Genomic DNA, 25,713 nt, shown 5'->3' on the forward strand with positions numbered 1-25,713 from the left:
CTGGAGCAAAGCGGTGGAGTGCCACATACCCCCCTCTGATGCGGAGAACTGTGGATGGAGAAACACAGCCCATTATGTGTGTGACAAATAAATTGCTCTGGTTAATTTAGTGTGGTTCTATTCCACTCTTCCTGCCGTAGCAGGCTGCTGTCATCACCACTCCCTAATCTAATTTCTTGGAGAGGAGCAAAGCTGAGTGGAAGTGAGTGGTGCACACAACCATAGTGGGCTGGCATCGCTGTGTGAGTGAGTCAGGAAAGGTGGGAGCAGCGTGCCGTGAATCTGCACCCCATACATGTCTTCTGGCCAATGTGGGAAGTAGTAATGCATTTCAGCAACAAGTTGTAAGGTCCATCTAGCCCTACGAACAACCCATACTAGCAACGACTGCGTCTTCCTTCCAGGGTCAACTGTTTGGTCTCCTGCTTCTTTTAGTTCTAATGTTAGTCCTTTTCTAATGGAATACAGGTTTAAAGACTGGGTTATAAAGGAGGGCTGAAGAATTAAAATAGCATAAGGCCTTAATAATGCAGCTGAAATCTGGTCCAATTCCATTCAGGTAGTCAGGCAAAGCCTCGTAGATCGGAAATGCCTCCTCAACCCTGGCTGTGCCAACTCTGAAATAATATTCTGAATTTATAGGTTGCCCTTAATGCCCACAGAGGGGATTTATCAGGTGAAAAGACATAGCTACAATGTAGAAGCCTACATCTGAGCAGGGGCCTGAGGTCTGAGAAGAGACATAGGCATTTTAGACTGCAACTTACTGAATTCCAAAGCAGTCATCTAAAAGAAGTCAGATTAATTGTTCCTGAAAAGTGCCTATTTCTTTCCAGTGGTTATACAGGGAGGCTACACTAATTAGCCCTAACATAGAGCCATATACCAGGTAAACATCTCAGGTCTGGTGTGGTGAGTCCTGTCTCAGACATCTGTCCCACCTGCCTCAGACCTGGACCACTGCCAGTGCACACAGAGCTGTGTTCCTTGAGGTTAAAGAAAGCACTGAAACACATGAGCTTTGCGCTCTGTGTTTCAGTGCTGGACTCTTATTTAAGGCCACTGTTCTGTAGTAACTGTGGTAACCTGACAAAATGTCTGGCCTCAATACTGAGAGTCCTGAGCCCCCATGGCTCCCATGCTGACTTCAGCCTAGCCAGTACGTATGAACACATGCCAGACATTGCTGAACACAGGCATTCCTTTGTGGAATACTGCTGGGCCACAGATACAAACTCAGCCCCAGAGTGTATTTGGATACTGAGGATTTATTTCACATTTTTTTGCATGCTTTTCTGGAAGAAAAGCCTTTCCACGTGAGAGATGTTCTAATTTAGCATGATGACTTCAGCAGTGGCTTGTCACCATTTAGCTGGTGGAGCTACTCTGAGAAAACATATATTCATTCCTGGGAAAAGATCCACCAGTGAAGTGAATTATATTTGCTAAGCTTGTTCATATAAATTAACAGCACGATAAACATCCAGAAGATAAAGAGATCAGACCCATGCTGGTGGTTCCCTAGCTAAGGATTGCTAATCCCACAATGCCGTTGTTTGAGGGTGAGAATTCACTGCAAAGCCTGGCCAACTTCACTTTCCCTGAACAAACAGCGTGTCTATGCTCTGGTCCTCTGTCACCTCAAGATTTACACAAAGGGAGTAACTTTGCCTTCCTTCAAAGGGAGTAACTTTGCCTTCTTTCTCCTGCCTGAGTGAGTCAGAGCAAAATGCCTTCACTGCCAAAAATACAACAACCTTAAACTGGACCCCTGCTAGCTCTGTTTTCCTCTGATCTCCTTGCTGCATGCATCTCCACACTTTACTTAGGTTCCTGCCCTTTACCATGCAGCTCTTGTTGTGAGGTACAGTTTTGCTGTCCTCTTCTGGTCTCAGAGCACCTCTGTCAAATCACCTGGTCAAGCAATCCCTCCTTCCTTTATCCCCATCCTTTGCTTCTCCTGCACTTTAGCTGTGGCTCTCATCTGGCTTGGTTTATCTGCACTGTAAACCCTCTGAGGCAGGGAATGAGTTTCACCAACAACCAAGCAACCAGGGCTTTAGAGAGCCAGCTGGGGAAGATAATTCTAAGATGAGAAGTAATATTACTCCCATCCTGCTGCCAGACATCCCACCTCCCCTGCAAGACACGTGGTGCTCCCTCTTGCTTTCATGTATGGCTTTAAAGCTATATAAAGGGACATTAGCAGAGTCTTATAAAATAATATTGTACAAGAAGAGCCATGGGGCAGTTCACAGCTGCCCAAACAGTCCGAATTGCTTTCTAGATTCCTACGTTGCTCTCAGCGGAAAGCTTCCAGAGAAGCATTAGATGACAAACTGAAGACAGAGAGGCTTCAGTTAGCTATGCAAGTGTACAAAGGCAGAAGCAATTTCTCCCGAACTACTGCTAAGAACATCCTCAGAAAATCCTCCTCCTTTGACACAGTACTGTAAAATTTTTGGTCTTTGATTACAGAAGTGAGTAAGGACACTGGATATCAATGTTCAACAATGTCAGACCCCAAGGAAATGTGTGTCAAAAGACAAAGCTTCAACAGTGCTGCAGAAATTTAAATAAGGGAGGAGAATTTCACACTGCCAAGCTTGTGGAACTTTGTATTTTCAGCACAGTTCTTCCAAGAAGCCTTTACTTAAAAAGGGATGCTTCCATTCAAATGTACTTTTAGAGCAATCTAAAAATGATGGTATCTTTGGTAGGCATGTTGCCCATCAACGCTGCTGCAGGCATGCTAAGGGTAAAAACAATTTGATGGTCACATAAAAGGGGAAAATGGTTCCTCTGTAGCTTTTCCTCTTCACAAACTACCGTTTACTGTTCTTGCCTGAAGCTTCATGTCTTCAGTAGTTACCCAGTGTGGTTGAATTGTACATTTACTTCGAATAGAGGGAAAACCCACATGATTACTAAATCCTGATACAGTAAACAGATTTCTCTGTGATGAACATCTGGCAGATCCAGTTACTTGTATTACTATCTCCCCATTTAGGACCCCCAGCACTAACCTAAGCTTTCTCAGCTGCAGTGCTGGGGAGAGGTAATACAAAGAAAGGTATCGGCAAACACAGGCAAGCCTTTACTAATGATATAGTAGGTGTCATGGGCACCCTGTCCCTTAAAAATTTACACATTTGTAATTAGGTATGGTACAGCATTAGCTGTCTCTGCTTTCCACCTCATGGCAGCAGGGGAGAGAGAACATTCTGTTTATGGTATGGATATGGATGGCTCTGCAAGCCTCTGTGCACCTCAGAATAAACCCCCATCCATAGGTGGGTCTCTTAACAACTGTTCCTTCAGCCTTTGCTTTAGTTCCCAAGCTAGAACTGAAACTGCTGGGTGACAGGTATGTGGGGTCTTTCCAACATCAGCCAGCTGGCTGGAGTGAATTTCTTTTCCAATTGCCTTCTGTTCAGATGAGATTTGGGGATGGACATGGGAACTCTTTATGTGCTGGGAAACTTTTGCAACCTCTTGCCAGCATTTGACATCCACAGGGGAAATAAACAGTAGAAAAGCCATAGAAAGTTAATGCCGTTTCCTAACTCTTGAGGCATCTGGCCTTCCAGTCCAATTCAAATTGTAACCCAGTGTGACAATCCACTCATTACTACCACAAATAAGAGTATAATCCCATAGTCAGTCTGGTTTTCACACACTCCCTTTCAGACATTGAATGCTGACTTTTCCCGTATGGGTTTCCCCTATGGATTGTGATTCCGGAACAGGAGAAGTCACTCATTTACCAACTGTTGTATGGATCCATAGTCCTAAGATCTCTCTTGGCTAAGATCCTGCTAGAATGACTTGTCTCCACTGTGCTGCCAACTTTCATAAAACAATACAGATGGCAATATTTATGCTCACTGAGTGGTCTCTGAAATGAGTATGAGAGTGCTTCAGTAGCACTGGTTTTCACACATTTAGCAGTTCCACTCCTAAAATCTGCACTTAGCTCTTGCTCAGTCAGAGATTTTCCCTGCCTTCCATGGGATCCTTGTCCTAGCACAGACTCCTCAATTTGGCTCCTAGGCAAGATGCTTGATAATAGAGCTGCTTTGTTCTTAATGAGTTAGTTTTTGCTGGTTTTATTTTTTTTTTAATTTTCCTAGAAGTCCAACACTTTTCCAGAAGAGCACCAAGAGTTTTGTGTAGTTCTAAGCACAGATGGATCTGGATTGTACACACGGGAAATGTCCAGTTTATGGATCTACCCTTACGGTTTGAAGCACCCAAAATGTAGACTAAGCTCTTCTCTTGAGAAACAACAGGCCAGTTCTGGAATCATGGGGCTCTGTGCAGCCTTGATTTGCTCTGAGGTATATCCATCACTAAATATGAGGACAAAACAACAAAGAGTCTCTTCTTTTAAGAAGCTTCCCTTGTAATTCAAGTTAAATGAATGACAATCACTATGCTGGGGAAAAAAAGCTTCACTCGAGGGAAGAAACTCAAAAGCAGGTCTTCATTTTTTGTGGGTACTATGGAATGAATGAGAATCATGCCAGATGTAATATAACACTGGAGTGGAAAGGCTAACAGAAAATGACACAGTAACACTGCACCGGCTAGTTCTAGACATGAGCTATCCATTATAAGCAAGTCAAACCCCTCAACTTAATTTTGTACATATGCCATCCCAACCCTCAGCTTCTCCCTGGGTGTTTTAAAGCTGCAAGAGCAAATTTGTCTTCTCAGAAAATATCTCCCTTGGAGACAAGGCAGTGTGTACACAAGAGCACTGGCAGCTTCTAGTGGCTTCCAAACACTACCAGTTCTTCACAAAATTCCCAGATGAAGAGAAATTCTCAGAAACTACCATCATTTTCATTAAAAACTTTGTAGTCTGGTCCAGTGTAGTCTATGAATATGTTCTATGCTCATGCAGAAGCCAACTGATTGCCGTGAAATGTCATCATTTGCTGTTTGGAGGTAATTCATTATACCATTATGCGGTTGAGTCTGGAAGGCAAATACAACAGAGCTATACCAGTATTAATTTGGTCCCTGACATAATGCACACCCTGGGTGCAATCCAGAGGGAACGGATGGCTCACCAGCGAGGAAGCAAGTGTTCTCCCTCCAGGTGGCTGGCTCAGGTTGGTTCTGCTGGCAGAAAGAAGTCTTTGTTCTGCAGCCCTACTTGGGCTTCCCAGTCCCAGCTTGGACTTCCTAGGAGTTCAAAACCCACAAATAAAAATGTAAAGACACAACATCTGGTCTTGCCCTCATACAAGGTTTCTCTGTGGACAGCTATGGGTGTTAGTGTGGCTACTACTTGTTTATACTTGTAAATTTACACTACAGCTTACACTTATTTACACTACAGCTCAGAAGAAACCTCTATAAAAGTGTTTATTTGTCCACAGGTGTTTCTACAGTGTGTGAAACTGGCAGCTGCATTTCCTGGCCTCTAGGGAACAGGTTGTCCATAGCTGCATCCCATGGGAAGGGCTTGCTATCACGCACTTACCTGACACAAAAGTACAAAACAACTGGTCCTGACTTTTTGGGGAAGTCATGTTCCAGCACCCGGCGGTCCAGCTGAAGCCAGTTCAAGTGTCCCCTGGCAAGAGAAGAGACAGTTTTGAGCCCAGCACCAAAGAGGATTCTCGCTACTCGTGGCAAATGAGGTCTGAGGTGTTACAGAAGATGAACTGAAGCACATGCTATTTGCCCTCAGCTATTGCATGATATTTGAAAAACACACAATAAATGTTTGAGGAGCGGAGGCGATATAATCCTGGCAACATTTCAGCCTGGGAATTGAACTGCTAAAGTTCAATCTGTCAGGGTGAAAGCTGGCAGCACCAAGCAGGCAGGACAGCCCAAAATGTTATGGCTTCACCTTTTTATTACATCCCCCCTGGAGCAGTTGTATCATTAAAAGTCTGTCAAGATTTTCATTAGAAATCCTTATTGCTAAGAGTTTCCACGATGCATGCAGTATTTCACTCAAGGCTAAACCTGACTCTACAGCCTCAGACAGTTTATCTACCACCCACATGCCTGCAATAGCCTCTCTAGGTTTGCCCAGCCTTCGTTATTCCTCCTTCAGAGAGCTCCTGAAAAACAGCTGCTCCATGAAGCGTTCCAGCTCCAATTACCACATACTGCTTTTCTTTTGCCTAGATAGTACCTGTCGCTATTATTTTCTCCTATAATTTATCCATTTGTGCTTTGCTGCTGGAAGATTTCCTGGACAGGAGCTCTGTTCTTTGTCACGTTCCCCACATTGTAGAGTGCTGTGTGCATGTGGAAAGTATTTTATAAATACCATTATTTGTATTACAGGGGCATCTTACTCCCCAGCTGAGATAAAGGCCCTGTTAAATTAGGTACTGTGGAAATACATAGGGTAAAATTCAGGCCCCACTGAAGCTGGCGAATGTTGCCATTGCCTTCAGTGATGCTAGGGCTGCATCCTGTGAGAGTTTTGCTATTGATTTCAGTCAGACCAGATTTCACCCAGAGGGAGAAGCAGCCCTTGCCTTCAGTACTCTGCTGTCTAGACAAGCAACAGGAGAGAGAATGAAGTGATTTTGGGGAGAATCTTGCAGCAAATAAAGCAGGAAATGGAACTCAGATGTCCTGAGCTATATTCCAGTGCTTATTCGCCAGCTCATGCTAATCCTCAAGAATAATTCTTCACACCACTGAAAAAATAAAAAAAAAGGGGAGGAGGTAGGCTGTTTTTTTTTTTTAAAGCATTAAATTAACTTCTAGGGTTGCTACAAGCTTTAGCAGTGTACCTTGTCAGCAAACACACTCAGCTTTTGCAAGGGTCTGCCCATTACTCCTTAGCAGCGTGTGTGCTTTGGGCAACTGAGAAGTCCCTTTGGAAAGTAAAGGAACAACATCTGTTTAGCAATTTAACCTGATTTGTAGCTCCTCCACTCCATCTTTTCTAGAAAAATAAATAAAGGGGGAAATAGCAGTTTCAGGAGGCTCTGAATCACCTGAGTTCAGTTTGAATTTCTGTACAGCTGCCCTGGCTTATGTAGATGCAGAAGAGGTGGGGCAGCTCTGGGATCTTCAAGCCCAGGTAGCTCCAGGCTGCCCTGGAGACCAGCGGTGTGCTCACTTTAGTGCGGCATGCTGCTTTGCGCTAAGGGATTCAAAATTACTTGTGAGCTCCTCTCATCACTCCAGTGGGTTCACGATCAGACATTGATAAAGAAGCTACCGCACCTAAAATTTTGCCATATAGAAGTCAGGTGTTCAATTTAAGCAGTCTTTGCATCTATTCTGCAAGAGTACTAAGTCTCAGCTAGGTACAAGTGACCCATGTGGACCTGGTGACTTTTCAAACTCATCCTGGACATGTTCTGGTGTGCAAAAAAGATCAAAACCTTTTTTATCCCCTGCTCTGGACACCTGTGCGTTTCTCTCAAAGATATTTTAACTTTTAATCCGTTTCTTCTCTAGATAAAAGTTTTTTAATAAGTTTTTTCTCTATTTATTCTTCTCTAGGTAAAGGGCAGCCTGAATTGTGTATTAGGAGCATAGATTTACTAGCAGTGTGGCTGCAGGAGAGCGGTGACACAATGTAGATTTTCAAGCCCAGCTAGTCATTTTATATGTCTCTAGTGCAGTGCATGGGCTGAGGGCAAGTCTGGCCAGCCTGGGACAGTGCTGTGCAGTGATACTGCCTGGGATCAGGGGTGAGGACGGCCATGTGAATGGTTCTGGGGCTATGGGCTAGCTGTTCTTGTTCTCAGCAGGCTGCATTGTTGGGCATGCAGCAAGATGGACTCTCCTATAATCACTTCTGCTGCCGGGTTGCAGTTGCCCAGAGCTAGTGCAGGATCCCTGCATTGTGCTCTGTTGTTCAGCACAGATATGTAATTTAACAAGGCTTGGTTTTTAGAAGACAGATGCTCCAGGCTGTTAGAAAATAAGCCCCACTGAAAGATTCTTAATCTGGGCATCCAAAAATTAGAGGTGTCCACCTATTCTGCTGCATCACCTTTCTTGAAATCTGTTCTTTTTCCTATGTTTTTTTTTTTTTGTTTGTTTTTTTTTTTGTTTTTTTTTTTTTGTCCTGAAGTGTAATTATGTTTCTTTTAACAGGACTCAGGAAGGCTGAAATTAACTGTGGAGGCCACAGTATGCGTGGGGATTTAAAGTAGACATGCTCACCCATTTCTACCCAAAGTACAAAATGAGCATTTAACCATATAGACCATGGTACAAAACACTGTCAGAGCAAGGAAAGGCCACACTGCCTGACACCCTATCCTGAACCTGTCCAGCTGCATTTGTATCACCAAAGCAGCAGCCACCAGCAGCTGATGGCATTACACACTGGTTCCCACCCAGACCCATTTGTTGACAATGGGCTTACTGTCTACCTCTGTGTTTATTCAACAGAAGTGTCTGGCTTTGCCTAACATGTACAACGAAGGGCTGAGAAGCCATGGTGTGCAGAACAATAATTCACTTCAAGGTATTTATTTTGAAAAGACTTGCTCTTTTCATTCTCACTGAATTTTAACTTGAGAAACTGATTGATACAATCGGTACGAAAAGAATATAATGTATACGTACCAGGTTACATATTTATGTTGTACACCTACATGGCTGTGCACACTGAATAACACATTTAATTGCCACCAAGTTTTTGGGTTGAAGAGTTCTGTTGCTCTCATCTGCATGGAGCTTAAATCCAAAGCTCCTTCAGAGGAGGAAGGTCACTTAAATCACTGCCAGGAGCTAACTGCTCGCTGTACTCAATTACCACTTACAATCTTTCATCACTGAGGGCTTCTGCACTGCAGATTGTCACCTAACTCCTTGTTTTCAAGCATGCATGTGTGGCATGTAGAGAACAGCAGCAGTGAACAGTCACTGGCATCCATCTGTAAACGTGGTCTATCGGGGAGCCAAACTCCAATGCTGTTACACCACAAAACGCTTTGCTCTGGAAGTCGTCTTCCTGTCTTCAGCAGAACTATTCATGGAGCACAATCCCATGTAAGACAGAGAAAAGTACAGGCATATAACCCTAGGCATGTAGTAATCCTGACAGTTTTCATGGACCAATTTAGGCAGCTTGCACTGCGATTCCATTCATACGTGCCTGTATCTAGCTGGATTTCCTTCACGGTTCAATTTAGAGACACAAAGTAGCTTTTGTTTCATTATCACCATTGATTTGCTCATTTGGCTATTTATAGCCGTGTATTCACAAATAATGGCACAAACAATTTTGGGTGACCTGTAGGGAGGCTGAATATTGGAAGCCAGATAATTTTTCTCAGTTGGTTGTACTCATGCTGGCAGTTAAACTATCAGTAACAAATATGTAATTGCTTTTAGAAAAAGAAATGGAGTCCATTTAGGTTATAGGCTGAGTATGGATTGTGGTGGCCAGGGTTTATATTGTCAATTGCATGCAGTAGTTCTGTTTTCTTTCATCAGGGCTTTCATTAAAGAGCGGTACATCAATGAACACTTTGCCTTCAGATGATACTGTTAATACAGTTTTAATGGTTACTGTCCACTTTTCTGAAAAGTGGATCCACATTGATTTGTGTTATAAAGGTATTTGGACCAACAAACCAGCTTTCACCCCTTCAATGTCAAACTCATGTTGAATTGAGTGGACACTGAGAAAGACCAACTCACATAATAGAAACCATATAAACTATTTTACATTTCTATCGATCACAACAGAAACAAAAAAACCCTTTTAAGATTTTCTTGCTTAAGGTCTTAATCCTTCAACAGAAATACTTTTGAAGGGGATGTAAAGCTAAAGGAGCTATATGAGTTTGACTATACAGATTTTGCAAAACGGTGGACTTGGTGACAAAGGAACTGGTCTAATGCCAGAGCAGGATGTTATTCTGAGAGCTGCACCCGCCTTTGGACTGGCTGTTCAACCAGGACACAGGATGTCTGGCCCCTTATTTTGGTTCTGCCACATCGCTGCAGGGTGGAAATAGGCTTTCCCCCAGTTTCCAGAGATGAGAAAGTATTGCAGGGAAGAGTGGTACCCTGCTCTTCCCTTGCCCTCCCCTCGGCCATCGGATCCTGGGCTGAGCAAGGGCACTCTCTGTCATTACCTTATCATGTTAGTACAGTCTCTAGCACAAGTGTAATACAAAAAAGAGGGGTCTCAATACCTTACGGTTCTGATCCTGTATATTAGCTAGCTGAAGAAGCTGCTCTGCAGGTTCTCCTCTGGTGAGGGACCAAAAGGGTTTGGATCAGATTTTGGTTGGACACACAGAAAGAACCTGTGGGAAGCAAAATTTGGTAGTTCTCCATGGAGCAGGTGGCTCACATCTAAGGACAGCTAAAGGACATGGAGAACCTGCCTGTGGCCCAGACAGGGTGTCTGCAGTGAACAGAAGGGTAATCCCAACCACTTGCTCTCACTGAATGCTGGAAGAGCTCTTGCCAAGGGAAAGAGTGGTTAGCGAAGATTCATGATTAGCTGAACTGAAAAAAAGACCCAAACTCTTTCCCTATTCCTTTTCACTCTTAATCAACCAGCATATAGCTCTTCTGGATTCATGTGAAGCTTGGCCCCACGTGCTTTACAGGGACACCCTTTTGACCTGTGCTCTCCCGTAGCTAATGGCTCACACCATAAAACGTTCCTATGATCATTAAAATAGGAGGCGTTATTCTCTCCTCCATAATAGTCTGACAATCTAATCTTAGTCATGCTGAACGCAGTAATGACCCTATATTATCACAAGAAACTATTAAGTCGCCAACGCAAAGGTTGTTCCTATTGATTTTCTTCTTAGGTTGTCATGATAGAGCACAACTAATGAATGGAAATCCCCAGTCCAAATAATTTCTAAATAAATTACTCTCATAGAGCTTTTACTCTTAAATAGAAGAATTGATTTAATACTTTAGTGGCTTTTCTTCTTTCTAAACTTGCAATTTAGCCAACCCCAGACTATGTTTATGAACCAGGCTCGTTCTGTTTTAGCTGGTTATGAGTTCCCTTCAAGTAAGGCACATGGAAACTCAGTGAAGAGTGAAGGAAATCCCTGAGGGCCTTAATCACTGGATTAAAGGGTTTCTTTTTGTGCGCCTGGTCTGTATCAGCTACAGGGCTGTGTTAGGTGCTCTGCAAACACACATTAACACACTGTTTTTCCTACTTTTGGAAGAAAAGATTATTTTTTTTTTTTAACTCCCATTTCACATTGCAGGTTAAAATCTGTGGTACAGACAGGTCAGTTTATTTTCTGTAGGTGATATGGGACATCTATTTCCAAGACCCATTCCAACCCCCCCCAAGTATTTTTTTTGGTCTGTGTTCAGTCAAATAAAATTGCTGTTTGTGCCAAGCCTACTCAAAGCTTTTTACAACTGAAGAGGAAATATTTTTGTCCAGGTTATTTTCATGGCACTGAAGCAGCCTCAGTGCAAAGGTCAGACTCACTATGGGACAGCAGAAGGGCTGCAGACCAAGCTTCATATCAGCTAGGGCTTACTGGCATGCTTCTGGGTTCTCTTTAATTGATTTAATGAGGGTGTCCCCAAATTTTTCAACCGGACTGGCTGAGTATCTCCTAAAACGCACCCTGCTCCATCTTGACTACAGGACAAGGAAGTGACCAGGTGAGTAGATGCCATTACCTCACCCTCTGAAATCCCATCTAGCCAGTGTGCATCCATCTGCACCCACTGTGCATCTTCGAGCACTGCCTTGACAGCCTCTGTCAGCTTCTCATGCCTCCTCCCATCTCTAACCCAGATCTTTGCTCATTCTGTTCGACGCTAAACCTGGAAGCCCCAGGGCAGACTGGGGTCCCTCTAATTGCTGATACCTCCTCATTAGCTTCCTTGCACTCCCAGGGGAGCCCTGTGCCCACTCAGCTGAGCTGAGAACTGGGACTTGCTCAGCTGCTATCTGTTTGCAGCCTAACATGTGTTTCTTGTTTTTAACCTGTGCTGTTAGGACTGCTAAGGGAAAAATTTTCATCTTTTAGTCTGCGTTGGCTTCCCTGCATGGCTTTCCTGCACCCCTCAGGCAGCACCTACTGAGTAACTTGCTCTCTCCAATAAGAAATAACGCCTTGGTGAGGCGCAGTTTCCTCCTTGTGCTTTATAAATTGTCAGTGTCTCCTGCTGTTCCTCCTTTGAGGACCAGTCTCATTAATTTTTATTGGGTTGGAGATCTCCTGCAGGGTTGAGCTGTTCATGTCAGTAAGATGGGGTGGATTCTGGGATCTTCTCTGATTCGGGTCCTGCCTCTGCATGCCAGATGCCGAGCACTCCTTCATCCTGGGAGCTGTGTCCTGAGATGGCCTCAGGCTGCCCAAGGCAGGTGCTTGCCAAAGGGACTGGCTCTAGAGGGGCAATCGTTGCTGAGATGAATATGGATATTTGTGCAATTATCCAGAAGCCTCTGATTACCCGATCCTGAATCATTATTCCAGCAGATAATTTATAATTCCCTGCCACTTCAGCAGGAGAGCAGAGCTGGCTCGTGACAGCAATACTGCTGACTCAGCTGCTCTGGGAACACAGCATTGGCCTGAAAAATCTTGGTTTTTTAAAACAATTTGTAAACAATTTAGGTGCAGGAAGCCTTTTCCTGATTAATATACACCCCTCATCCCCCCACCCCTCCGTTGCAAACCTAGGTGGAGTATGGTGGGTGTGCATACCAGACGTAGTCCATATGCTGAGGACAATCTAACTACAGAAAGAAAACAGGCAGCTGGAAAAAAGTAGCAGGAACTGTGCAGTAGTACTGAGAGGTCACAGTCTAGGACTAATCATAGCATTTGGCAGACTTTAATGTTTGTTTCTCCAGTGCTAATTTTATACTTGACTTTTAAACAGGGGGTAGAAATGGCCTGTCTTGAGACAAAACCTCAATTACCATTTTGTGGTAATACTGTGACTCTGGGAGCTGGGGTTCAAGGCGAACAACCAACATTTACCTGAGGTGACTGCAGTGTCAGCATCCCATCATTTGGTTCAGCTCAGCCATAAGGCTGTTGTGTGATTCCTGGTAAGGTCAAACTCTTTCCACAATGGAAATTTTATATTTAAAAATGCTTTTAATTCAGATTAAATTTGTCAGCCCCTTCCTTTCCCACACTTTCTTCTTTGCCTTTTTTAATCTGCATTCTAAAACATCAGAAATAATCTCTTGAGGTTGCTTTTTTTTTCTCCTTTCCTTGAAATAATTTAGCATTAGTTTTAAGCCTGCTTGAGTGAATAAACTGATTAATACTTTAATTGAACAGTTCCACCAATCCAGTAATAATTTTGAACTAGCGAGTGAATCTTAAAGTCCATGAGAGCTTAAGGTAACCTTTTATCAATGCCAAATGACACCAACTTTTTGAACATGGCATTAGGAAGAGATTGTTACTGCCTGTGTACACCTCTAGCCTGCTTAACTCATCATGAGAGGCCCCCAGCCCTCTGAAGAAGAGGCAGTAAAGGATAGACTTTGATGTGAGATCCGTGCCTCCCTACACCTTGGTCTAGGACCTTGGAGTACACAGGCCTTCTGCCCTTGTCATTTTACTTGGGGCAAATCTGCCAAAATTTCCTGTGATCTAAGAGTTGCCTCTTAAGTCTTTGATTTCTAGCACTTACGTTTCATCTGTGAATGCAATTCCAAAGTACTCCTTCTCCTTCAGGTTGAAATGAGATGCCACCAAGTCAAGCAACTCCTTGGCCAAAAGCTTTGGCTGCAAAACAAGAATGAGAGAAAGGGATTAATGAGGAGATCTTGGATAGAACCGTACTGTGCTTCTAGAGGGAAACATTATCTGTGAAGGTACTCCACTGCTGTCGCTTTTATGTTCCCTCTGGTGTTCAAGCTAAATCTGCAAGCAACATTAGCTCCTTGAAATGAGCAGCAGTTTCCCTCCTAGGTAAATACTAAAAACCTGGTGATTCTCATTTCTTTAGTGCTTAATGTCTCTGCAGACAGATGACTTGCTGCCTGCTGGTGTTCAGATCTACCATGACCAGCTCACTCATGCCTCTCTGATAATTTTAGTTGTTAAAGCTTTTTATCAAGACCTTTGCAAACACATTTCAGACGCCCACTCTCACACACAGAGCACAGATATATGCTCATAACACTAAGAAAATACATAGTGCCAAAAGATAGGATGTGACAGGACCAAATGAGAAGTAAATGACAGAACAAAATAGTTTCCCATTCAGTGTTGCTTGTCATTTAGAGATAAGGATATATCCTCAAATTTAGACACTTGGAAGGAGAGAGAGGAAAGTAACACACACTTTCAAAATACCCTTTGTGAGAGTATAAAAACCAAGCTCAGAGAAACTACTCACTCCATACTGAGGAAGGTGCATTACTAGCTTTTCTGCAAAAGCTTATTTGACTTTTAAGTCTAAACTTAATTTTGGCTCAGTGAATTCCCTCTATGAATCCTCACCAGCTCTGCTGAGCTCCTGTGCTTTCTACTGGATGACTGAAGTCTTGGCCGTAACAGAGCTCTTGTCCTGACTGTCACTGGGAGGAAACAGGGGTACAAAGGATTCAGGTAGATGCAGCCTGTAATAGTCCTGGATCTCAGAGCTGCAATGGTTACAGCAGCACTGACACAGCTGGGGTCAGAGATCCCAACAATGTTCCCTTGTGACTCCTCATAAGGATTTGGTCTACGAATCTGTGTTGCAAGCCTCAGTGAAAATCAAGCTGTCTGCAGGCTCGACTGCCCCAACGAGTCTGCCAAGCAGCTGAGTCAGAGTTATCCCAGATGTGAACCTGTTGTGAAATGGGGATGAAATGATGATGCTGTGCAGAAAATGGGTGGTGGGGACCCGAGAACCCTGCTGTCCTAATTGACTGCTCTGTCCTGTAAATACAAACACAGCTTGTGTTGAAAAAAACCCCGCTTTGTACTTAACTCCCAAACAGATTGATAAGAGTCTCAACCTCTCTCTAAAAATGTCCCTAAACCCATCACTGTCATAGTACCTGACACAGCTGAGACAAACTTGAAGGATGCTTCCCTGGTGTTCATGTGAATGTTACGTCACCCTCCACCCATCCATCTCCCTGCTATGTCCTAGTGCAGTTAGCAGCAATGTCCATGCTGCTCCTTTGTGCACCCAATGCAAAGGTGGTTTCTAGGTCATGCCAACAAAGAAAGAAGCAATGAATGTGCCTAAATACAGCACTAGATTAAAACAGCCTCTGAATACCAGATAAGTTGCTGTGTAGGAGAAACAGCCTGGCGGAGAGCGAATAGGTGGGATGTAACTAGCTTCATTTTAATTCCCAAGTCAGACTTCTCAACCACAACTGTTGGAATCTTTGCTGTCTACACTGCCTGCTGCACTACCTTTCACAGCCTCCTGAACTATCTCCCAAATGGTGCTGAGAGCTGAGTAGACCAGGCATGGGGCCACGGTCATGTCCTTTGTCCCCTTGAGTCCCTTCAGGGACCTAAGCAAAGAGCACACCTGCTACACCAGTCTCTTTGGAGACTCCTCAGATACTTCTCTCCTGGCATTGTGCTGGGTGAGATGGACATTCCCAGCATCCCTGTCTCCTGTAAGATGAACCTCCCTTTGCTGGAGCATTTTAAGGACAAGCCACAGTGTGGCTTATGAGGTACTAGGATACTGTGATGAAGAGGATGGTAAGACTGCCTGGTGAATTCAGAGATACATGGCTCAGCACAGGTACTTACTGGGGGGAGTTGGACAAATTTTCAGCTTAACAACAAACAAACACAGACTTTCGAAGGAGAGAGAAGAGGGGTTTGTGCCTATCAACATGCAGTTTGAAAGCCTAACGCCTGCCCCAGCCTCCCTGCTCCTTTCTCTCCTTATCAGGCCAAACTAATTCTGCACCAAAAAGGGACTTCTTCCCAGTGCAGCACTACCACAAGAGGAGGAGTGGGAATACATGGCCAGTGACGGGTGCTGAGGAGGCCAGGACTGACCCCTCCACGGCCAAGGCCACTGGTGTGAGCAGTTGGTGGAGGTGAATCTGGGCATCCCCATGACGGAGTGTATTCCAGGCGCAGCGCTGTGTGGCTGGCACTGCCTGGCTCCCAGTGCTCTGGGGTGACTCAGTTATTTGATAAATGAGCAAATGTGCTGCCGAGCAAGGAAGCGAGCCATCAGCCAGCCTTTCTGGGTGTCCCACCTGAGAAGGCAAGGGTGGTGAAAAAGCATGCCTCAAACACAGCAGCATTTTCTCAAGCCTGGCTTAAGCACTTGGAGGGAACAGGTTGAGCTTTCATACTTTGCAAGAAAGCAGAACAGAGCAATAAATAGCTGATGTGAAACAGGCTGCTCAAAGTCATGGCGAAGTGATGGGTCCCTTGGCCTCAGCCAGCCAACACTGTCACAAGGGCAAAATCCCCTTCTGATGTCCAGCCACATCACAGAGAAGTAATGCCCAGCATCTCTTGCCCCACACATTGCTGCATCTTGCCCCAGCTACCAAGTGAGGAGCAGCAGCTAAAAGTACCTGCCTTCAGCCACCCTTCACAGGCAAGATGAGTAAATGCAATGTGCTGCTTCCTTATTTCTGCTGAGTAAGACCTGGCTGCTGAAAAAAATACGGAAAGGTGGTCAGCATGGCCTGACAGCTTTCCCCTCCCTACTGCCCAATGGTGGCTGCTCCTCTCCCAGCACAGCCCCTCTCCTGCCCCCAGGGCTTGGCACGGCCATGATCTCCACTGCCTTTGTTGCCTCCTCCAAAGCCTGTGGTGGCAGATAAGGCAGGATAACCCTTTGCCTTGCAAGATAAGGGTAAAGAACAATAGATGCAGACCCAGCACTGGATCAGTGCCAGGTTAGTTACCGGGCCAGACTCCCTGAAGAGGCTTAGGGTTGTGAAGTTAAGTCCTGCTAGCCCCCTCCAAGATTACTTTCAGCTCTCCTCTTAAGCTCTGCAAAGTTGTTACCCTTTCCAGTGGGATGACTCCCACATCCTCCCAACATGAACAGCAAACCTGAATTTTCAGAGGGGAGAGGAGGAAGGCGTCTTCTCCAGGTAGCAAGCACTCCTCAAGACAAACTTGCACAGCAGAGATAAGGGCAGGAAAACCCTGCTGGGCACAAGTGAACTGCAGCCCATCCTGCTGTCTCAGGAGAGAGACCCACGTGCTAATGTTAGCAGTTAATCTGCTTGCCATTCGCAATGGGAACAGCTGAGCAATGACCTCCTTTCATGTGAGCCACGCAGACAAAGAGCTCATTAGCAATGCCTGTGGCAAGTTGTTTTAATTCATTATTAATTTCTGGACTTCATTTTCCAGAGGGATATTCATTTTGCATTAATAAAACTTCTGTCACAGACACATCGAAGAAGATGGGGATTGGTCCCTGAGAGCAGAGAAATCAATAGAAAGTGGGCCCAGGACCTTCTACATCCAATACAGCAGTATGGTCAGCAAGACAGTTAGTGAACCCCACAGGCATAAATCAGGAATAACAGGTGGCATTCAAATCAGAAACAGAACCATGTCTGCAGTGCTGCAGAGCTGCAAGGCTGGACCGTGGTGCACTGTGAGTTGCTCAGGCAGCTGCTGAGACCCCTCTGCATCTGCTGCTCTTCATCTCCTTCCTACCCACACCTTCCTGGCAGCCTCCATGTAACCTGCATTTGGAAAAGCAGCCTGGAGGAGCATGTCAGAGCTGCAGCTGACTGGCCTGAGCTTAGGACAGGATACCCCAGCAGGAATCCTTTAGCTGGAGCAGCGAGAGCTGAGCGTGCTTTGCTGGTGGGGGTGGGTTGTCAGAGCAACATTATTCAGCCAGGGTCTCCCCTGCTGCTCCCGCCTGCTACAGGATCTTCTTTGCAAAAAAGCACATGAAGAACAATGCACTGTAAATCAACTGTTATTTTTACTAGAGAAATCGGCAGGGCCCCTGGTGTGGTCCCAGCGCACCAGAGCTGTGGCCCTGAGGGAGAAGAGCCTGCTCCTGGTAAGCCCTCTACCCCTGCCAGGAGGAAGAGCTGAGGGACCCATGCTCCCATATAGCGGAGTCTCTGGCACACACACCAGCCATTTCATAGCCAAAGACACTGTTTTTCTGTGTGACTGCTTTTCTGCAGGGCAGTGAGCCGAGTGCTTTCATAGCTCTGGACCCCCACCTGCACTCACCAATTCCTACTCTAGCCTGGGACAAGAAACACTTTGCAGCCTGGGGTGTCTGGGCTTGCAAACATGACACTTTCCACAAAACTTAATACCTTAATAATTGGTCAATGTGTCCACCTTCCAGGCATGATGGCATCAATGCATCATTCAGGGGATTCCTGGTCATCTGTAGAGTAGGCAACTCTTCCATGAAGTCAAACCTGATGTGGGAGCACTCTGGGGTTTCTCCTCTCCTGCCTGGAGAGGCAGGAGAGCAGAGGTGGATTCTTTAGGGGCTGCCTCTTTATTAGCAGAATGTGCCAGTCTTCACTGTGCCCTGGGCCATGCCTGAGAGATTTGTCTGAAATGCTGCGTAATGCTCTGCAACCCCAAAGCACTCCTGCCTCAGCCATGAGGAGCACAGTGAGCACATGGCCAGGGCTTTTTTGCAACCCCGGTTCCTGCAGCCTCGAAGCAGTGAACTCATTCCCTGCATTCCCTCCAGAACAACTTAGGTTTGTTCAAACAATGACTTAGAGCAAGGGAGAGCTTTATTAGTGGTGTCAGGATGTGGCTGGGAAAGAACTGAGCCTCAATAGCAGCTCTGTGACCTGAACTTGCACCAAGAGAGCTTATGAAAAGGCACCAATGACAGGGCAAGAAGGTATGTAAGGGATCACAGCTGGCTGACACTCCCAGGGCTGCCCCCCTCCATTTCCCCACTCCTTAAAGACCCCCCCATACCCTGGGCTGCGGACACAGCCTGTGCCAGAGAGAACCACACCACTTCAGCACATGCAATGCCCAAGCTGTCTGTACCTCATTGGCTCTATTTTAAGGAGATTCAGCACCAACAAATTAACCACAGCGGACAAGTCTCTCTTCCATGCACTACACTTATCTCTGTACAGAGACAGTATATACACGTGCGCTCTGTGCAGGTGTCTTTTCCCAATTAGACATGAAGGCAACTTCCCTGAATGACAACAGAGCACAGCAAGCACTAATGGCAAGTAGGGAGGGGAAGGACAAGCCTGAGAGCACCTTGGGAAGGGGAGATGCAGGCTGCATGAGAGATGAGACACACTGATTCAATGTCAAAACCCCCTGAGAATCACAGCTCTTCCATGTAGTTATTGGTTGAGTTCTCATTAGCATGAGCCCACTGACCTGGGCTACTGGACCCACTGGGGGAGCAGGCTGGGATCTGCTCACGGGATACCTCCCCAGTGCTGGCGAGAGGAAAAGGAGGAGGTGAGGCACAGGTGACGCAGAGCAAGTCTTTGCTACACAAGGTGACATGCAAAAGCCATTTTGGTGCCTCATAACAGTCATGGTCATTGTCACACAGGTTTAGTGGTGATACTGGTATGTTATGGGCCACAGGGTGGGGGGAGGAGGAGGAAGAGGGTTTCTGGAGAGAAGAATCTCTTGTAGCCCGTGCAAGCTTGACACCTAAGGGATGTGATGCTATTCAGAGGAACCTGGGCAAGCTCAAGAAGTGGACCCATGTGAACCATGAGGTTCAACAAGGCCAAGTGCAAGGTCTTGCACCTGGGTTGGGGCAACCCCTGGTGTCAATACAGGCCGGGGAATGAAGGCTGCGGACGACTTTGGGGTACCGGCGGATGAAAAGCTGGACATGAGTCGGCAACGTGCACTCAGCTCAGAAAGCCAAGTGTACCTCAGCAGCGTGGGCAGCAGGTCAAGGGAGGGAATTCTCCCCCTCTGCTCCGCTCTTGTGAGTCCCCCCCTGCAGTGCTGCATCCAGCTCTGGGCTCAGCACAGGAGAGACACTGACCTGTTGGAGCAGGTCCAGAGGAGGGCCATGAAAATGATCGGGGGGCTGGAACACTTCTCCTAGAAGGAAAGCCTGAGAGAGCTGGAGTTGTTCAGCCTGAAGAAGGGAAGGCTCTGGGAAGACCTTATTGCAGCCTTTCAGTACTTAAAGGGGGCTTATAAGAAAAATGGGGACAGAGTTTTTAGTAGAGCTTGTAGTGATAGCACGAGGGGTAATGGTTTTAAACTAAAAGAGGGCAGACTCAGACTGCAGAGTCAGACAGTAAGGATGAAATTCTGTAGGATGAGGGTGGTGAAGCACTGGCAGAGGCTTCCCAGAGAGGTGGTAGATGCCCCAGCCCTGGAAACATTCAAGGCCAGGTTGGACGGGGCTCTGAGCAACCTGGTCTAGTTGAAGATGTCCCTGCTCACTGCAGGGGGCTTGGGCTAGATGAGCTTTAAAGGTCCCTGCCAACACAAACTGTTCTATGATTTTATGATAAGCTTCTAGGGGCAACTAATGTCATCTTAAACATGTTCCAAATTCCCACAAATACCTGTTTCTTTCCAGAAGCGTGTGGTGATTGACTCAGCTGAAGATCAGCACTGTAAATATCTAACCTGACTTGAGCCAAATTCTGCCCTGAGAGGACAGTGATGCCATCTAGGGAGGAGCTCCTTGGGGACTGCAAACCAGGTAGCCCAAGTGTCACCCCACCACGGAAGCAACTGGGAGCTCATCTCACTGAGTCACGGGCATGTCAGCTGGCTCAGTGCCAGGGGAGTAAACATCTGCCTATGTCAACCAGCAAAATCAGAGAAGTGCAAAGATTTCTTTGTAGCTTCAGGAGATCGTTCTGTCAGTCATTGTGGAAAATATGGCAGAAACACAAGCACTTCAGTATTAAATATTCAATATAATTAAAAGACAATGTTACTGGGATTTGAGCAGCCTGAGGAACTCCAGAGTCATGTGTTTCCCCAGTGGAAAGACAGGCTGCCCACTTTTGGCAGAGAAGCATGCTTCTCAGTGACAGCTTCCCATTAAGCTTAGAAATGAGTGAGTTATATAGAGAGATTATCTATCCACAGTCCAGCAGTGCCATGAATAAAAAACAGATGACATGGTATTAGCAGCTGCTGGTACGTCCCTAGAAACGCAGGCACACACAAAGTATATTTTATTGTTTTATTAACTGTCAAACAAGCCTATCTATTCCCCCTCCCCCGCTTCATAGCTTTTCCCTAATTCTCTGTGGCAGAATGTTTCTGGGAAATCCATAGTCTCAACATATGGACAGACGCGCACTGCCTGAATCCATCCAGCACAGAGGCAAGCTGAACTGTGGGAACCAGGTAACCAGCTCACACTTAGTAATGCCTCGTTTCATTAGATTAAGAAGACCGCTACTATCCACTGTCTCCTTGCCAAGGGGACTTACAAAGAGATACATCACGAGAATACAGAGGTGAGATGTTACTACACTAAATGCTGCAATGCTAAAGGCTGTTTGCAGTACTGGTGCTCAGCCTACACTAATTTTGTGCTATAACCCAGCTGTGGTCAGGCACAGGCTCCAGGACTCAAATCGCTGGTATTTAACTGTGAGCACATGCTGGTGCAAGCTGGCCTGTTGGTACCCTCCAAGCCACAGCCACCAGGGCATAGCCCAGGCCACACAGTCCCAAGGATGGTCACCCTGTTTGGGGAAAGAAGGAGTTTGCCCCTTGGAGCACAAGATGGGCTGTGCCATGTGGCTTCCAGCCCAGCCAGCGAGCCCTGACCTATTTTATTTATGAGCGCAGACATAGCAGATGCTGTCTGGCGAGCTCCCGAGCAGGTTTGGTTTCTGCAGGAGAGACCATGAAGTGTGTCTAGTTCCACCCTGCCTCTTGAGTCTTGCTGACTTGGTCCAATTTTGCTTAAATGTTCAAAGGATGGATGTTTCAAAAACGTCTCTTAGGTGGCTTGAGTTAAAATGTGGGCTGAGGGATGTGCGTGGTGTGGCCAGTCCATCAGTAGGAGAGGTGAGGTGAAAAAAAGAGCAGTTTGCATGAATAGAGAGTAATTCCTGCCTTGGCTGTGCCCAGCGTGGTACTGCCAGGCAGGGTACAAAGCTTCTTCATCAGCCGGCAGCAGCTCTCACTGGTCTCAAGCCTTGGGCAACGTAATGAGGAGGAAATAGGAGTGCAAAACGGTGATTCATGCACAAATCCTCCCCTCCACCAACTACTGTAATTTGTTAATGAAGCAAACTCCAGGTGCGCCCCCCCCCCCCCCATTAGATCATACACTAAAACTAGCTATGCTGCAACACCACGGTGATGAGGGCAGTAAAGGTGCCTCTGTGTTCCTACTATCTTCCTCGAGGTGTTGCTTATTCAGAGGCCAGCAGCCTTACCCGCTGAAGGCCAGCAGCATGCTCATACCCGCATGCTTTAGGCAGTACATTACAGATCATAACTCCCTCCTGCCCCTACTTCCTTATGCATGAAACACTGAAATCTCTCATCCAGGGGCCATTGAACTGTCACTCACTTGCAATTCTCTTGTCAAATTGGCTCTGCCAACAGCTCTGTCATCCCGTTGTTTAACCCATTTTGAGCACTTTGAAGACAAGCCCAAAGTCGCACCATAGTAATATTAAGCAAATACCAAATAATGGCCCTTTCAGCTATAGTCTCATCTGAATACACCGCAGTAATGTAGTACAAAACCGCTCAGGCTGAAGGCTTTGGGCTTTAGGTGTTGCAATTCCCCTTATGGGATAGATCCCCTATTCCTCAACTCCACGTTACTTTGTCAATATATGGAGTGCACATAATCAAAGCAGGCTGGGATATAGCTGGGTGAAAAATTATTCATGGAAATGCAAGATGCCTGGAGAGGGAACACCTTATTTTTTATCACGAAACAGCTGAACTCCATCAGTGTCGGGGACCAGTGGTGGGAGCGTTGCTTGCGCTGGCACACGCAGCACCTCTTTCTCAGAGTCAGTGGTTGGCTCTAAAAATCTCTTTTCTTCATTTACATAGGAAAATGAGACAACTTGCCTCAGCAGCCTCCTCGGGAATGTGGAGGGTGGTGACAGAGTGCCATTGATGTTTTTCTTGGAAAGTCAACACCCGCAAGTTGTGGGAATTCAGATTTGTTAGGGTCAGAGAGACAAAGACAGAAAAAATTCCCAAGTTTTTTAAAAATTCTGTTTGGTAAAAGGATTAGAAACAGCCTACTGTACAGTTTGCCTTAGAAATATTCCCAGATAGCTGCATTTCTGGGTTCAGCTTATACCTGATGCTCTGTGTCTTAAGTCAGAAGCCATTGCTGACAACCTCTAATTCCCCTACATATTAGCAATGTGAATCTGCTTAAATATTTTTTAGTCAGAGAAAGCAAAAAGCATGAGCTGGCCAAATCTGCATGGCAAATTCATGTCAAAGCCAAAATGAGAAGCAGTTGGCGGGAGGAAAAAGACACTTTTGGGTCTGTAGCATCCCTCCTTCCCTTCTTGCCTGACACAGAGGCAGCTGCACGCTTTCCCCATTCAGATGGGGTCTGCATCGATGCCCAGTGACCCCATTCCTCTCTGTTGTGTTCTGTATCGTCCTGTGACTCCAACAGAGTTTTCAGGTGACTGCATCCAAAGAGACCAGCCAGCTGCTACTGGTGCTGGGATGGGAAATCTGCCTGTTTTCACTGCTCGGTGCTCAGACCTTTCTTTCATGCATGACAAAAGCCTCAGTGCTTCCCTCTTTCCTCCCTTAGCCTTCTGCCTGCTCCGTCTCTTCTCTGCCTCTGCTGGGAGCAGCTAATATCCCCACAAACAGCTGAAAGAGCTGGATGATGTGCTGAGGGTGGAAAAAGGATGAGCTGAATTTTGTGGCTGGCCCCTGCTTTGTGTTCATGTGTTTTTTCATCCATAGACGTGAAGCACTAGGAGATTTGGTGGCTGCTTAGGGCAGTGCATCCCATGTAGGACTCTGCATCGCTGTCTCCTGTAGGGCTGGGGAGAGGGAGAGTACGTTCTGGCATTCAGACTGATGTCCTGGTCTGCCCTGGCTACTGGGGGGTCAGCAGGAACAGCACACTGTAAGGTATGGGACTCCCCAAGCGCCTGTATATCTGCGCTGTGCAGTCTGGACATACTGGCTAGATGCACATCACTTTCACGGAGGAGCTGTGGTACTACATAGGGGGTTACAGCTTGATATATCCTCACTAGATAAAAAGGAGGTCCACTGTCTGCCAGTGTACCTACCTCCCACATGCCAGAGTGCTGATCTGTGCATGCGCAAGCAGCCTTTTTTGCACAGGATCTCCAGAGGCCTGAGAATCAAAGACAAGCGGTCAAAATCCTGACATTCCCCCTGGGTAATCCTTCTGGGCAGTAAAGGAGGTTGTGCAGGGTAACCTCGCATGTGGCCACCCCTGAGTCCTTTCCAACTGAATAGTGGCCAAGGGCATGAACCAAGTGAGACGATCTGGCCAACCACAGAAGCAAGCCCAGACTGCAAGGGCAAGCAGGCATCTTTTTAGGAGGGATTTGATGGAAAGTGTGGAATTCCTCATGCTGACTGATGTAAAAATTGCTTTTGTAGCCCTGCCAAGGTCACTGCCAGCTCATCTAATCAGCCATGAAAACATCACTGAAGCAAGTTAAAAAGTTGCCCCGAGTCAATTTGTGCATGCAATTTTTATTACTCTTTATTTAAACTTTCTAGGTTTGTTTTTGGATGGTTGCAGGAAAGAGATCATTTCTTTATTATCTTTCTCTGGGTTTCTCCCAAAACCTAACACAACATCAAATCTGTTTTGTCCTTTACAAGACAGTCCTGAAGACAAGCCTGGCTGGCTGCTTGCTTTGCTATGTGTTTACTCTAGCAAATACTGTGTTTTCAGCAGACTACTCTGAACTCCATGGGAGGTTCTGTAGTATTGTCAGGATCTGCATTCTATGGATTAATACAGCTTTAATGAAAATACATCCCAAATTTGACAGTTTTGACTGAGATTTACTTTGAGCTTTCCGGGAATTTAGAGCAAATCTATGAGGCACAAACTCAGAGAGACAGGTACAAGAAAGGTACCCCTTACGTAGACCCAAAAAATCAACTGAAACAAATTCAGTTCCCTCAGAGAAAAAAAAAACCCACATTCCCAGCTATGATGGCTAGATTCACTAGCCCTTCAAATAATTCTCAATGTCTTGAGCCTGTTAATGATCTATTCAGTAGCTCTCTGTCTCCTTTTGTATGAAACATCTATGAGATTTCTACGTGTAAATGAGAAAAATAGGTACAACAGAGCAGCAGAGCAGAAGGAATATATCCACATGCAGCAGGACTTTGCCCTTGTTGAAGACCATCAGTTTCGTATAAGCAGAAGACAGAAGCATCTGTGCTTCAAAGCAAAACACTATTTTCAAGGTCACAGTGGCTTAAGCGTCTCCCGGTTCACCTCATCTCCAGATAAACTGCATATTTGGCATTTGGACCTCCACGGTTTAGCAGCACTGGCTATGTCAGTACCAGTAACTTGAAGAGGACCACAGCATGGACCTGAGTGGTCTCCAGACTGCAGCATCATTTGCACAGTGTTGGCCTCTGGGAGCTAATCTTCTCCCAGACAATGCCCAGGCACCATCTGGGGGATGGCTTGGGCCAGGAACCACTCCTAGATGTCATTATGGATCTGTCCACCTCATTCAAGGGGAAGAGAGTTTAGCCAGCTGGATACCAGCAGAATCCATGAGCAAGTGAGCAAGTTCTGACCTGTTTCTTCTACAGGCACAAAGTCATTGATTTTCCTCCCCTGTGAGCCAAAGCAGAGAAAGGATGG

The 25,713-nt window shown here is 45.9% G+C and overlaps 1 protein-coding gene across 10 annotated transcripts in view; it reads right to left on the minus strand.

Annotated features, from left to right (window-relative positions):
• FRMD4A (FERM domain containing 4A) overlaps positions 1-25,713 on the minus strand; it is a 386,124-nt gene that overhangs the window by 91,860 nt on the left and 268,551 nt on the right. For all 10 annotated transcript variants that reach the window (XM_080391697.1, XM_080391696.1, XM_080391695.1 and 7 more), the window contains 2 exons: positions 13,612-13,706; positions 5,495-5,587 (listed from right to left, as the gene is read on the minus strand). In XM_080391697.1, the coding sequence (XP_080247823.1) occupies positions 5,495-5,587; positions 13,612-13,706 (188 nt within the window). The remainder of the gene's footprint in view (positions 1-5,494; positions 5,588-13,611; positions 13,707-25,713) is intronic.

This window comes from Falco punctatus, assembly GCF_963210335.1.
Source record: "Falco punctatus genome assembly, chromosome: 6".
Lineage (NCBI taxonomy): Eukaryota > Metazoa > Chordata > Aves > Falconiformes > Falconidae > Falco > Falco punctatus.